General features: G+C 47.2%; 1 protein-coding gene and 1 long non-coding RNA gene across 2 annotated transcripts; one reads left to right on the top strand and one right to left on the bottom strand.

The window, feature by feature from the left end:
• Positions 1-389: 389 nt before the first annotated feature.
• On the top strand, positions 390-3,903 carry LOC4338379 (uncharacterized). The gene is made up of 3 exons (XR_001545936.3): positions 390-988; positions 1,121-1,344; positions 3,337-3,903. It is a non-coding gene; the product is annotated as an uncharacterized lncRNA (long non-coding RNA).
• A 5,789-nt stretch (positions 3,904-9,692) lies between these two features.
• Positions 9,693-11,166, bottom strand: LOC107277295 (adenylate isopentenyltransferase 3, chloroplastic). Its single transcript, XM_015783380.3, has one exon. The coding sequence runs from the start codon at positions 10,901-10,903 to the stop codon at positions 9,878-9,880; it is 1,026 nt and encodes a 341-aa protein (XP_015638866.1). The 5' UTR covers positions 10,904-11,166; the 3' UTR covers positions 9,693-9,877.
• Between the last annotated feature and the right edge of the window lie 4,254 nt (positions 11,167-15,420).

The raw sequence follows: 15,420 nt of genomic DNA on the forward strand, positions 1-15,420 counted from the left end.
TGGTAAAAAATTACCCTAAACAAACAAGCTTATTCTTTAACATAGTAGAATTAGAATAATTATTTAACAAAATTTGCTACAGGATATTAAAAAAATATGATATTTACTGGTAGACATATTAAGAACGTTAATTTGCTCAAAAACACTTTAAAAATATGATAATTTACGGCAAAACAATAGAACCATTAAACTATTACTTTCATTAGAGCTGGAGAGAGAATTTAACAAAAGACATTGTTGCCCCCCTCTTCTTCGCCATTGGTGTCGCCAGTGGGGAGGAGGAAAGAGCGGGCGCAGATCATGGACAACCTTAGCTGGAGGTGAGCCGCAAGCGGTGAGCCGGTGAGGGCCAGTAGTTTTAAGTTGTGCCGCATGCCGCTGTGGGAAACAAGGTCATCCGCCCCGTCGGCCGCAGCGGCGGACCGACAGCAGATGGCAGCGTTAGTGGAGCAGGAGGCGAGGATAGGACCTTCTCGTCGTCCGACATGGCCGGCGACGGTGCACTCGACCATTGCCGGTAGCAGTGTCGAAGCTATAGGGGGTGCCGAACTGGGCCTGGCACCCCCCAATGGCCCATGAACGATTCCCCACCCCCGACAAAGCCCATCTGGCCATCTGCGCAGCTGCCCAGCCCATTAGCACTTGGAGTCTCGATATACGGGAGAGAGTCAAGCGATACCTCGGCTTCGTCGTGAAGTCCCATCGCTTGCGAGATGGCTAACGGGCGATCGCTAGGGGCCGGCCTTCAGTTTCTCAAGCACGCAGCACCGACGCATCGTTTCCGGTCTCCCTCGTCCCGTCCGGCGCTAATCGGCGATCAGCCGATTGCAGTCTCGTGGCGACGCGGCCAGCCGCCGATAGAGTGGCTGCTCGAGGCACCAAGCAGGAGCTAGGAGCAAGCAATCCAACAGAGGTGGTCTGCAGAACATGCGCACATCTTCTGAGCTCACGGACCAGGTTCCACCTATCTGTTGGCTGCTGCTTTTTGGTAAGTTATCCCCAAATCGAACACTGTAAATACCCTGTAAATCCACTCTATATTCTCTAGTTTTACTAACCTTGATCCGGTAAAGCAGAATCAATAATCAATTTTGTGATTTTCCTTTATTTATATTTTCAGCTACATCAAAATTGCTAGGTGTTTAGCTAAGATGAAGAGGAAGATAACAACGATTGATTGCTTTTACAAGCCAGTGGCTCCAAGGGCAGGCTCTGTTGAAAAATCCTAACCCAACTAATGTGGAAGCTGTTGATCCGGTTAATCTGCAATCTCCTAATCAGAACAGTGCTGAACCTTTAGAGCTGAACAAGGAATTGTAACTACGGCATTTGAAAGGGACCCAGGTAAACATGTTCAAATCTCCGCACTCCCTATTAGTGATATGCCTTAGAGGTAATCATTGAGAAGATTGTATCACATAATATGTTTACATATTTATCCAATATTATTTCTTGAAATAGATAACTCATTATTGGTTAATGAATATGTGATTCTTTCATGAGACTCTTTATGTTGATTGTTACTATTTCTAAAGAATCCCTGATCAAATATCGTATGTGGAACAAATATGTTTAAATGATCAGCACATGTATTAATTGATGATCATGTCTCATGGATCATGATATAGAGATACCAAATTAATAATGTAGACACATGTTGGGGAACATGTTGTTGGATAGACCCAACATGAGACACTGCAAGGGCTATATGTGTTGTGTCATCAGTGATCTCATTTAGTGTTGGTGTTTAATTATTAGACCTGTGATTATCATGGTTCTCAACATGTGTAGTAGCTTACTTAGGGATTGCTAAACGCTACTCCGTAATTGGGTAGTTATAAAAGTATTTTTCGGGTATGCTACGAAACATGTAGTGGGATATGAATAATCAAGATGGGATTTGCCCCTCCTATGGAGAGATATCTCTGGGCTCCTCGATGCTATAGATTATGGAAGCGTATGGCCATGCCAAAGGTGATTGAGGAGTCAATCACAAGTTATATAATCTATCACAGGTTCAAGTGAATTATTGAGTTATTAGAGGATGACACATATCTAGCCTTGAGCTTAACCGATATCGTGAGGCAAAGGGGTTCATACAAGTATACACTAGAGGTTTAGCCGATATGATCTTTATGTATGCCTGGTGGGTCAATACGTTCTGCTAGGGGCCGCTGTTGACACGTGGATCGAAAAGGAGTTTTCGGGTTACAGCCGAGTGTACATGAACCTACAGGGTCGCACGCTTAATGGGCCGGAATAAGGGGATTGGATGGAGATCCAAAATGAGCTTAATTCGGTTAGGGATCCGAATAGGAGTCCTACGGGTCTTGGAGACCTGAGTCATGGATCCTATATATTCGTGAGGGGTGTGACCGGCGAAGGTATTGCATCACGTGAGAAACCCTAGCCGCCACTCCCCTCCCCGAGCAAAACCCTAGCCGCGCGCGGGTGCTAGCACATCTGCGCGTGGCGTTCCATCCCTGTACATGTGGATACCGGTAGAGGGGCCGCTGGTTTGCGGTGCTGATCGGCGTAGGAGTACGGCGAGGAGAACGCACGAGGAGGAGAAGGTCGAGCCAGTGAGATCGACTATTTCCTCTACATCGACGTACGCTACATCGCGAGGTTCCTTCGCCTTCTTAGCGCTTTCTTTCGCTGCGCAGCGCGTCGAGTGGTAACGATCTATCTAATACTTGCATGGTTCCTAGTTTACGTGGTAGAAAATTTTGATTTATGCTATCGTAGCTTATGCGTATCCCAACACTCCCTGCTGACCAACGAGATGATGGTAGGAGATTTTATATATCTGAGGGGCCATACCAATTTATCTTGGAAGAGTACCCACTGAATGGTGCATTCCATGCTCGTCGATTCCAAAGTAATTGGTTTAAACAATTTAGTTGGCTAGAGTATTCACCACACACAGACCGTGCTTATTGCCTGCCATGTTTTCTCTTTTCAAAGAACCAGTTGGCAAGTTCGGCTTAGTTACTTTCACAGTGAAGGAGTTTCAAAATGGAAGAAAGTTAATGATGGAAAAGAATGTGCTTTTGTGAAACACATGGGGAATGCCACTTCTGCTCATAACTTTTGAGTTGGTTGTTACAATAATATAAAAAACTTTATGGCTCACATTGACGAGGTGATGGTTAAGCAGAATGATATATTGGTGGAAGGAGCAAGACTAAGGCTTACGACTACCATTGAATCCATTAGATAATTATATGAGTTGTTCTTTTTTTTTTTTGCACATTATTTACATCTAAACTCTACAGGCTATACTATTATAATATCTAATAGCCTTGTGTTTGTGTGCTGATTATGTCCTTGTAGGTGGTTAACATTTCAAGGGTGTCCATTTAGAGGCCATAATGAATCTCTAAATTCGTTAAATCGAGATAATTTTCTCGAAATGGTTAAGCTTTTGGCTTCATATAGCAAAGATGTGCGAGAAGTTGTGCTAGAAAATTCTCCAAGAAATGAAAAGTATACATCATCCGATGTCCAAAAAGAAATCCTAAGCATAATTGCTCAAAAAGTGCAAAAATCAGTTAGAGAAGAAATTGGTAATAGCAAGTATTGCATAATGGTTGATGAAGCTCGAGATAAATCTAAAAAAGAGCAGATGGCAATAGTTCTTCGGTTTGTCAACAAAGGACTTATAAGGACACTTCTTCACTGACTCTTAAGAACTCAATTTGTGCTGTCTTGTCTGACATTAACTTTTTACAAGACATAAGAGGGCAAGGTTATGACGGGGCAAGTAACATGAGAGGGGAGTAGAATGGGTTGAAGGCACTAATTCTCAATGAGTAAATGCATATAGAACACATAATAAAAAATGTGTACCCTGTGCTGTAACGCCCCGATTTTCGTTCGGGAATAAAAATCAATTAATAATACATTTTCTAGAAATTAAATAAAAGATAAATCAATTTAATCAAGTAAAATAATGGGAGAATTTGAAATTTTCCCTTAAAAATCAATGGCCGGGAATATTTTGTAATATTCTTTGTGCCCTAATGTACTCTCCGGAATTTTCCGTGAATTTTCGGAGCTCGAGAAATAGTTTTAAAGTCACGAAGATCATTTAACCAATTAAAATAAAAAGAAAACAAATAAAATCCTCCCTCCTCTCTTTGGGCCCCTTTCGGCCCAATTCCCCCCCCCCTCTCTCCCTCTCGGGCCGGCCTTCTCCCTTGGCCCGCTCGCAAAAGTCTGCTTTGCGTCCCTCCTTCTCTCCCTTCGCCGACAGGTGGGACCGGCGGTCCCACCCGTCAGCTCCTCCTCCTACCTCTCGCCGGCCGACCCCAACCGCCATTGCCGTCCACGTCGCCGCAAAATACGGCGCCCTCCCGCACCCGAGCTCGCATCCAACGACGTGGGCACGATCCCCTCCACCTCCTCCACCAAATCCCCCACTTTTCCCCAATTTTTGGCGCCAAATCGAGCCCTACTTCGCCCACGATGTCGCCCACGTCGCCGGCCGTTGTCGCTTCAAATCCGCCACGTCCGGCCTCGATCCCGCCTTCCCGAGCCCATAAAAAGCATCCCCGTGCTCCCCTCGTCCGTTTCCCCTTTTTTCCCGAGCCCGGCATACTCTCCCTCGCTCTCCCCACGCCGCACCCACGCGCTGCCACACTTCGGCAAACTCCGGTCGCCGTTTCCCGCCGCGTTAGTCGCCGCCGCGCCGCGCCGCTTGCACCGTCGGCTCCGCCGCTCTTTGCCGCACACCGGCCACCGCTCCGTTTCCACAAAACTCCGCCGAAACACCACATCCACCGTGCACCCGAGCCACAGCTGCCTCTCGTCACCTCCAGTCGCGCGCCACCACCGCTCCCGTCGCTGCCGCGCTGCGCTACCACCGCCATCGGCATCGCCGTTCCTCGCCGCACCCCGGCCCCTACTCCGTTTCCCCTCCCTGCCCCTGGAACGCCGCCGCCGCGTTCACCATCTCTCTCCGCCGCCACCGCCGAGTCTAGCCGCGTCGCGCCGCCTCTCCGGTCGACGCCGACTTGTGCCGCCACCTCCTCCGGCTTCGTCATCTCGAGGGCCCCGCCGGCCCTCGGCCGCGTCTCCGCCATGGTCGGGTGTCGCCGGAACGCCGTTCCCGCCGCCTCTCGTGCCAGTCGCCGCCATCCTTTCCGCCGCCAGCCGCCTCCCTGTGGTCGTCTCACCGTCGCCGTCCTCGGTGAGAATCCCCACCGTCCCTTCTCCTTTTTCCCTCCTCCGCCGCTCCCCGTGCCCGCTGCCGCGACGCGCCGCTGTCGCCGGCGGTCGTCTGGCCGCACGCCGCCGCGCGCTATCGCTCGACCAGGCCGGCCTTGTGCCGTGCTGTGCCCCTGGCCGCCGCTCCCCTCGGCCGCCCGATCGGCTCGGGCCGATCTGGGCCGTCCACGTGGTGGACGTGCCCCCGAGGCCACGTGTGGACTTGGTCCACCGTGCGCCCTCCCCCTTTGACTCGCTGACGTGTGGGGCCCGCTTGCCGGCGCCGCCCCTCCCCTTTGCTGACGTCAGCGAGGTCCGTTTCCTTTGTAAAAATAAATAATAATTGCGCAATAAATCGAGTTTAATTCTAGAAATTCATTAAAATGGCTCAAAACTTCTAAAATTCATATCTAATTCATTCGAACTCCGAATTGAGCCATTCAAATTTCAAAATTCATCTAAAATTAAGCTCTACATGTTTGTTTACTTTTTATGTACTGTTTCCTTGGTTTTTATTAGGGTTTTTCCTCGTTTTGCGTGCCAGCGTGTAGAATCCGTCGTTTCGGAAGATCGCGGTCGCGAGGAAAAGAGTTTAGAAGATCAAAGTGAGGAAGCAAGGCAAGTCACACATTCCCCTTGAGCATGTTGATCCCAATTTATAAATGTTTTACCGTTTACAAATAAATATGCATGTTTTGCTAATTACATGGGATCAGGGTTTACCTATCTGCTCGCTTGTGCCATGTTTACTTGATATCTATCCTTTGTCAACCCTGGGTAATAAATCGACTAGCTTGTGTTACTTATGTGACCTAGCTAGAACTTTATGCTTAGCCATGCTTAATTACCACTAGATCAGTCGATGGGATAATTGCAGTTTTAGACATTCTAGTATCTTGTTGAGCCGCGTGCTCGAGACTTTTGGCCATGTTTTATGGTCGTGCTTATCCAACTAAAATGCGACTGAATGGTGGGCTGTGGGTGCATGGTTTTGTGAGTCGCACCCATGGCAATTAAGGACCGGTTCACGGGAAACCCTGGAAGACTTACAGTGCTTACCACAAGCGGGAATGGGTAACTGCTTGATCTGAAGTATAGCTCGACCCTTTCCTAGGCACCGGTGGCGAGGGTGGGCGTGATGGAGTTGGGTCGGCCGGGGTGTCCGGTTGTCCAGCTGCCGGATTCACCGCGGCGCAAGAGGGGACCGCCCACTGCCTTTTGAGGGGTGGGGGTGAAACCTTAGCGTGGTGTGGATGGTTAGGGGAGGGTTATGCGAAGGGTCTCGTCACAATCACTCGACATGGTGATGTGTGCATCATGGGCACATGATGACGCGGTGACATGTCGGTGGGTTGTGTCTTGTGGGTACAGTTGTGCACCTCTGGCCAGAGTAAAACTATTCGAATAGCCGTGCCCGCGGTTATGGGCGATCGACCAGATTCACCGTGATTAGTCCCACCTTAATAAATCGACCCAATGCACTGTAGTCCAGGTGGGTTGGTTGGGCCTGTTCAACGTGGTGTAGCGTTGATCAGTGGAGATTTTAATGTTACTTTAATTACTCAACAGTTTTACTGTTTTGCTCAATAAAATGTTTTACAACCGCCTTTATGCAAATAGCCACAAACCATCCCTGTATCCCCTTGCACGTCTGCATCATTGGTGTGGCTTGCTGAGTACGGTGGTTGTACTCAGCCTTGCTATTATTCCCCCTTTTCAGAAGTGTAGTGCTTCTGAGCTGAAGACGAAGTTAGAAGACCAAGGCTCAGACCCCAGTTGAGTTTTGCCTGTGGAGTGGAGCTGAAGCCCCGCTAGGATCGCCTTTTTCCGCTGTTGCTGCTTTTGTTTCGGTGTGAGGACTAAGTGCCTCTTCTGTAAGTATTTTACGCTTTATTTACGTTTGGAACTGTTTATTACTTGTCGTTTTGTGTACCCTGGCTGGTCCTGGACAGGGATTTAATACACAAAATAGTCTGGAAATTTGGGCTAAATTTCTGGGCGTGACAGTATTAGAGAGATTATAGACTTGTACTTTCTCTTGTCTAGACCAGATACAGGTTTTGCGTCTATGGCTTTACTCTGACCACAACATTATTAAGCAATCTGGAAGGTTACCAGCTAGAGCTCGGTAAGGAAGGTTGTATAAAAAAAGTTACGGGAGACTTACATTCTCCGGTATATCTTACATTAGTCAATCGTATTATTTACGGTGTCGGCACTATAGGTGCCGGAGTAGGTAAAGCTGGCACCTATAATACCTTTCGTGCCTATGCACCTGCTCCCACGTGCCAAATTTTCAAAAAATGGCACCTTTATGTACAATAGGTGCTGGTTTTTAAATAAAACTGACACCTAAAATCTGTGTCAGAGAAAGGTGTCGGTTCATAGTAAAAAACCGTCAAACCGTCACCTTTAATCTTCTCCCTCCCAAATTAGACGTCGCTGGGCCCCACACATAGGTGCCGATTTTAAGACAAAGGTGCCAATTTTGGGTCTAGAACCGGCACCTATGTTCCAACAATGCTTGTCAGTACATGTATTAGCCGTTGGTGGGCCCCACACATAGGTGCCGGTTGACAAGAGAAATTAAGGTGCCGGTTTTGGGTTTTGAACCAGCACCTTTATTCCAACAGCAGTACATGTATTCCCTCCCTTGCCACTCGATTAATCTCATTAAATCTATTGTTGGATGAAATTCTAAATTTGCGTTAATGTTTTCTTCCATCTATGTCATGGTCGTTAGTCAAATTAATGCTAGTCAAACTATTTTAAGGCCACGGAAATGTCCATTGACAGCTTGATTTATCTCAAATTTATCTTAGGGTGCCCATCGATCGGCTAGAGGAGGTGGAAGCGGTTTTGCTCGATTTTTCTTGGGTTTTAGTTGAAGATTGAAGCCTACAAGGTAAATATTCATTATTTCTCACCCCGATTCACATTTTCTCGTTGAATTGAATTGCCATGTGGTAATACATGTAAAATGCACTAGTCATTTGTATGGATCCATCAGTCATTCGTAGATCTGTTCTCGGATGTTATGCTAAATTTGAATTAATGTTTTATTCCATCTATGCCATCGTCGTTAGTGTTTCACATTAGCCAAATATTTTTTCGCATTGACGAAAAATAGAAATTTTTTTATATTTTCGTTAGCCATGAATATCTAAGTATTGTGACGTGGGTGTGTACAAAAATCTCAATTTTATCATAGGATAAAATGGTCATTCCTCATTGTTTTTATTCTAATGTAATTGTAAATTATGAAATCTTCATTGTTTTTTCCTTCACGGTTTGTAATAAACGATAATAATCGCAGGTACCCATTGAATGTAATGGATCTGGAATGGATAACTACAGCGGATCGTGGCTCTCGTTGCCGTGGCCACCAGCACAAACTTAGTTGATGCACTGGAATAAATTTGGTGTCCATGTCATGATTGCAAAAAAGACAGACAACTTTCGGCTCAACAGGTCCATGCACATCTTCTTACAAGGGGTTTTGTGGGCAACTTCCTTGGCGAGGAGGAGCAAGGTGAGGGAAGTGCCGGCAACTATCACGGGCATGATGCAAATGACGGCTGCGAGGAGGAGGAGGACCAAACGTGTGTCGATCATGGTGAACCTATTCTAGATCAGATGCTGCGCGATGGGGAGAGGTTTGGCACTGATAATAGGGAATATCGCAAGATCACAACCATGGTGAAGGACTCCAAAACTCTAGTTTACAATGGATGTAAGTAGGGGTGGACAGGAAGCTCGTGGCTCGTTAGCTCGCTCGGCTCGTGACAAGCCCGGCTCGGCTTCATTTTTCTAACAAGCCGGGCTAGGATTTTAGCTCGTTAGAGATAACGAGCCAGCTCGAGCTGCTCGCGAGCCTTAACGAGCTAGGCCTTGACAAGTTAGCAGGCCGCAGCCCACAACTTTTAGACTTCAAAAATTTTAGACTTACAATCTTTTGATTTAGGAAATTTAAACTTAGCATATTTTGAGTTAGAATATATATTGAAATGTTTAGGATTTAAAGATAGGAATTTTTGGACCCATGAGTTTTTAGACTTGGTGAATTTTGACTTAGGGATGAAATTGGGGTCGTATGGAATTAGGGTTGTATGGATGAATTTCCTGCAATATTTATTTTTTTTACCCAACATATAGGTGCCGATTTTTCATTACCAGACGGCAGCTATTTGGCAGCCACGTGTCTCTTTACATTAGAATCGGCACCTATTAGCTAGGTCCGGCACCAATTTAGTAGCCACGTGTCTTTTTGGCTTAGAACCGGCACCTATTAGGACTATATAGGTGCCGGTTTTTGGTGGCACCGATGACCAGTGTCATCCATACTGCTTCCGTGGTGCCGATTGGAAAAACCAGCACCAATTAGGGTTTCCCAACCGGCACTTGTTGCCTTTCTACGGTAGTGATTTTTTTATAATTGTTTGAGTTTGATGAAAAAAATGAGCTGACATTCTCCAGTATATTGAGAAGAGGTGACGCAAACTTACATTCCGAAAATCAACCTTCAGGTTGAGTTTATTAAATGGATACAACAATTATTAAAAAATGAAACAATTAATTAATAAAATAATCGCCAGCTAACCTAACCAAACCAAACCATGAAACGTCATGAATATATATGTACTACTCTTCCGACGTTATTAACTGGTCAAACTGCCGCGGCCGCCTCCATTCCATGGTACGCCGCCGTCGTCTCCAGCAACCGCCGACCACACCACTTCTCCGCGGCCGCCGCCGCACCGGCACCACCCACTGCCGCAACCTCCATCTTCTCTACCACCACCGGCTGCTCCTCCCTACCGCTCTCCACCACATTCCCTCCTCCATGCAGAAACATCCCCACCTCCCGCGCCGCAGGCGCGATGACGTCTGCCTCCCACGCGGCGGCGCACTCCGCTTCGCTGCGGGCCTCCACCTTCAACTCCAGCACTCTGGTGACGTCGAGCCGGCGGAGGCTCCAGCCGGGCAGGCCGCGGAGCCGGTGGATCTTCCGCAGCTGGCGGCGTGCCAGACTCCACGTGTTCGCCTTGATCTCGCCGACGGCGGAAGCCAACAGCGCGACCTTGTACTTGTCTCCGTGCGTCAGTAGGGCGCCGGTGGCTTCCTGCCGGAGGTAGGCGTCCATCTCCGGCACGCCGATGGACCTCCGGATCCCCCGGGAGTAGTCGGCGTCGTCCAGCCGGAACAGCCCCCGCACCTCGCCGACGAGCCCCTGCTCCACCATGCGGTCCACGCGGTGGCGCACGTACCTGTGCAGCGCCGGCGCGCGGGAGTCCACCCACAGGAAGCACAGCTCGTGCCGCTCGCGGAACGACCCACCCTCGCCGTCGAGCAGCGCTTCGAGGTACCTGTTCGACCCGCCCGCGATGACGGGGACGCGGCCCCTGGCGAGGACGGACGCCACGGCGCGCGCGGCGTCGCGGCGGAAGTCGTCGACGCCGTAGTCGGCGTCGGGGGGCACCCCGCCGATGAGGTGGTGCGGCACGCCGGCGCGCTCCTCGTCGGTGACCTTGTTGGTGACGACGTCGAGGCCGTCGTGCACCTGGATCTTGTCGGAGTTGATCACCTCGCCGCCGAACCGCAATGCGAGGTCGATGGCCAGCTTGGACTTGCCGGTGGCCGTGGCGCCCATCACCACCACTACCTTGCCCTTGTCACCGCGGCTGCCTTCCATCAGTGCCACGTATCCTTAGTTTACTACTCCTATTCTATTACGAGTTCAACTAGGAAACACGCACTTTTTTTTTCTTTTGAAAACTACACGCACGCACTCTCAGACTGTCACCGCACTTTAACCGCCAAACTCACTCACGTGTGCATATACTATCTTCTGATCAGATTAAGTTAAATCCTAATGAGAAGATAGGAGCACGACTGCACGAAGTCTCAATTAAACAGCTCACTCGTGTCTACGTGCACAATGCCTTGAGATGTGTGTCTGCATCTCATTTGGAGGTGGGGCTTTCTATTTATAGTTATTGCTGCCCAAATATACTCGATCGCCGTGTGTTAATTTCTACGTCGTGTTTGAGATTTTTCTTCAAGATATATATGGTTGTCGTCACCAGCTACGTACTAAATCTTCTGTTTATATGACATAGTAAGTTCATCACTATGCTAGGCAACGAAACACCTGTCCTAGAGTTGACTGTTACGATCGACCACTGGCGGCAGTCGACTTGTCACGATTCAACCACAAAGAAGATCACCTGGTCTTTATTAGATTACCTGGAACGCAAGAAATTTGCCTTTGACGAATATGAGTTCATCTACCTCAGCTGAATTATGAAGTTTCGACTGAGCTACATGGGACTAGCTAGGATTAATTGATCACTCGATAAGAGACAGCCAGGGTGAAGACCTGGTACTGCTTGTTGACTGGTAGGTGCAAAGGGGCCGGGACCGTGTGTTGAAATTTGTGTTCCTGATCTAGAATGATCAAAGTATATTATCAGTAATACACGAATTTGGTCATATATATACTTATCTACATATGGGAACGCGAAAAGTTAACTGGGATCTACTAGAGTCGATCGAGTTGAAGAAAAATGGGACGCCGTTTTCAGATTTGCTAGCATTCGTCACATGCATGTTTTTTAAAACAATAGGAAGTGTATATTTATATATACACACACTAGGTGATTCTCCGCGCTTTGCTGCGGGAATTTCTAAGCGATTCAATATATATATATATATATGTATATATATATATATATATATATACATATATATATATATATACATATATATATATATATATATTACAATCAAGCTAGGAGTAAAAAGAAATAAAAGAGAAACATCAGGGTTTATCAGTCAAATGATACCTGTGCTTTAGTGTGAAACATATTGATAACTATATGTTAAATATTATAAAAGTGATAGATATGTTTGTTAAAATATTGTGTAAATGATGATATGAGGGGTGATGATTGGATATGCTTGCATTTTGGTTTGTAGAATTAAATAAAATATAGATCATGTTGTATACTTACATGTGATTAAATATGTAATTATTGCTAGTGGGTGATGTGGTATGGTTGCATGTTGAGTTTTAGACTTAATAAACTTTATAGAAAGCATATATTTCCGACCTTTGCACTAAGTTCACGGTGCACATAGCCAATTAATTACAATTAAAAAATGAATTAGGATAGACGCGAACTCTCCCAGGCTTCAATTACAACGATATGAGCTGGGACAAGCTCTTATAATTATATACTCCCTCTGTCTCATGCTAGTACTAGATGATATGCATCTCTCTTTCTAGATTCGTAGTATATTAGGATATATTTCATCCAGTATTATGTTGCTATATTATAAGACGGGGGAGTTGAACTCATCGTTTGCATAGAGAAGAACACTAATCAAAACGTATCATTTTTCTAGTTCGACACCCCACAGTGCAAACATAGAATCCTGGTGACCAACTCAAATTATGTAACTCTATTCTAAATATAAATTCATTTCTCGTATATCTACATATATGGATATAATTATTTACATCCCAATGGTAGCTCGGGGGAAAACCCTAGGTGCCGCCACCGCTCGTCTCTCTCCTCTCATCCACCTCACGGCTTGGGGGAAACACCGCGCAATGGTGTGCTCACCGAAGAAGGCGGCATGCTGGCGCACGCGGAGACAGTGTGGCACGCAGCACGAAGAAAGGGCGGTGCAGGCGGTGGATCCGACACCTTCTAGCGCTCCCGCAGATGGCCCTAGGGACGGTAGCTAGTGGTCGGTGTCGCCATGACTAGATCTGGAGTCCTCGCATCCGTATCTAGCACCTCCGCACCGTATCTGAAGGCCCGCGTGGTGATAGCCACTAGCGGCCAGTGAGGGTACGGGCAACGGCCGGGAGGCTAACACAGCCGGCGCGACAAGAGGACTACATTGGAGACAGCAAGGAGGCCAGCACGACCGGCAGCTGTAGGCGACCATTGCGGGTGAGTCAATGGAGGCTGGTGGTCGTGGCATGGATTGCAGGATAAGCAGTTGTCGGTGGTGAGCTACACCGATGGGTGCGGGAGGCGACTTTGGCACGTGGAGACCCGACGAAGGCGGGAATGAGCTAGCCGGCGTTGGGGTGTTGGTGCATCGGAGTTATGTGCTAGCAGAGATTGATCGGGTAACAAGGCTTTAAGGTGGAGACGATAGGTGTGGGTGTGGGTTCTGCAGGTGAAAGCTTAGCTCGACATCTCCCTGAGCCAGCAACGGTGATGCCTTCTAGCAACGTGACCCTCTATTAGGGCATTGTCAAGCGACCACTTTCTCATCCTTCATGGGTGACGGTGGAGCCTCTAGCGTCACCTCCCCACAGGCATTGCCCAGGAGGTCTTTCGTTCCTCACTGTTGCCGCCTTCTCTCAGTTTAATCATCGACATTTCTTGGTTGTTGCCATAAGGTTGGAGGTAGGTCCAAGTGGATCTCCTTCTCTCTCGCTCTCTTCCTCTTCTCAACCCCTGTACATGAGTTTAACCGGGAGCTCGTACGTTGACGTTCTTCTGTGTGGAGTCGGTGTTTGGCGGGGCACCTATGACCCCCTTAGGTCTATTGGCGATCGGTCAAGCTTAGCAGCAATCAGCTTAGTGCTAGTACCCTCTCACGTTTTTTGTGGAGCTGCCATCCTGTGTTGTGGTAGTGGTGGCATGTTTGTTTTCTTTTCTTTTTGCCAGGTTACAACCTCTAATGTTGTAATCTTATAAGTTTTTCCTACTATATAATACAAAACTTTGCTCTGACTTGACAAGTGGATTATATTCTAATAGTGTCAGCGTTATGGATACCACATACCCAATAGTAATCGACTAAGCTCGACGGGACCCACCATATACCAAGTCTTATACGGAATCATACCTCGTATACAGAAGGAGTTTCAGATAAGGAAGGACCAATAAAGTTCTATATGGAAACGAAAAGGACTACTCGGATCGTATCTATACTTGACTCCCTAGTTCTACTTAGACAATGGGGCATCTATGGTTATAAATACAAGGCCTCCTAGGGAGAGAGAGAACACCCACCATAGACGCACAATACACAAGCCAATACACGCCGAGATGGAGCACGACGACCTACCCAGCGGCAGCGTGGAGGCCCTCGGTGAAGATCTGCGCGGCGAGGAGGAACGCGTGCGGGGACGCCGTGGTGACACCCACCGTGTCGCCTAAGCGGAGGCTGTCGAGGATGTAGAGCGCAAGGAGCGGCACGGTGGTGGAGAAGGCAAGCACGGCCGTGGCGCCGAACGAGTTGAGCTGCTTGCTGGAGAACAAGTAGTAATGGTGGTGCGGTCGCGCCGTTGCCGACGTCGGTGTCGGGGTGGTCGCTGGCGGTGATCGAAGGATATGGCCGGGAGTTAGGTGTGGGAAAACAATATGACAAGTGGGCCTAGGAGCATTTTTGACCTTTTACACCGTTTATCTCTCCTATTGAACGAGAAATTAATATTTTAATGTCTGCGGTGTGCATTGGCAAATGACCACATTTTGAGACTGTCTTTCCCCAAAAGCTACTTTGTGCGGTGTCCCACAGCTAATACCACGAAGTTGCGATATCCTGTAGCAAAATTTGCCTACATTATAATCTTGCATTTGATCTATATGCTGCTCATTGAATTTGCACCCCTAATTTGGATTTGTTTTTTTCTTCACCTTCTCAAATCTCAACCCAAATACAAAATTTTCCACATAGTAAAATTAATTGACTTTTAATAGAATAATAAAAATTAAGCACTATGCTTATACAAATCTACGAAAAGTATATTGACAAAATAAGTCTAGAAACTGAATACAAAATAAGTATATTTAGAAACTGAATATGTATAAAAAAATGATCAAAATAATTTAGTTATTGCATTTACTATACTATAATTGTCAGACAATTTAAATTTAAGAGCTTGCAAAGCGTTCCCGTGATAAACCATAATCTGCACGAGCAAAATGACTTAGCTACCTCTAGACTTTTCTTTTTCCTGCGTCCTTACGATTGCACATACGGTACAAAAAAAAGTCACATAGACCACGTCCCTTGTGCTCTGACCAAAATAGAGGTCAATACACCGCAAGTCCCCAACGCCCCCCACAACCCTGCTAAGTCAGCCCCCTGCCAAGTCAGCCTTGCAACACCAATCCATTTAGCATCACGTTCAAAACGTGGCATTCACACCAGACCCAACTAGCAGATACCCCGCTG

The sequence above is a fragment of the Oryza sativa genome, chromosome 5 (assembly GCF_034140825.1).
Source record: "Oryza sativa Japonica Group chromosome 5, ASM3414082v1".
NCBI classification, from domain to species: Eukaryota; Viridiplantae; Streptophyta; class Magnoliopsida; order Poales; family Poaceae; genus Oryza; species Oryza sativa.

Coding starts and splice junctions, on each gene's coding strand:
- LOC107277295 (XM_015783380.3), bottom strand. CDS start 10,903: ATGGAAGGCAGCCGCGGTGACAAGGGCAAGGTAGTGGTGGTGATGGGC.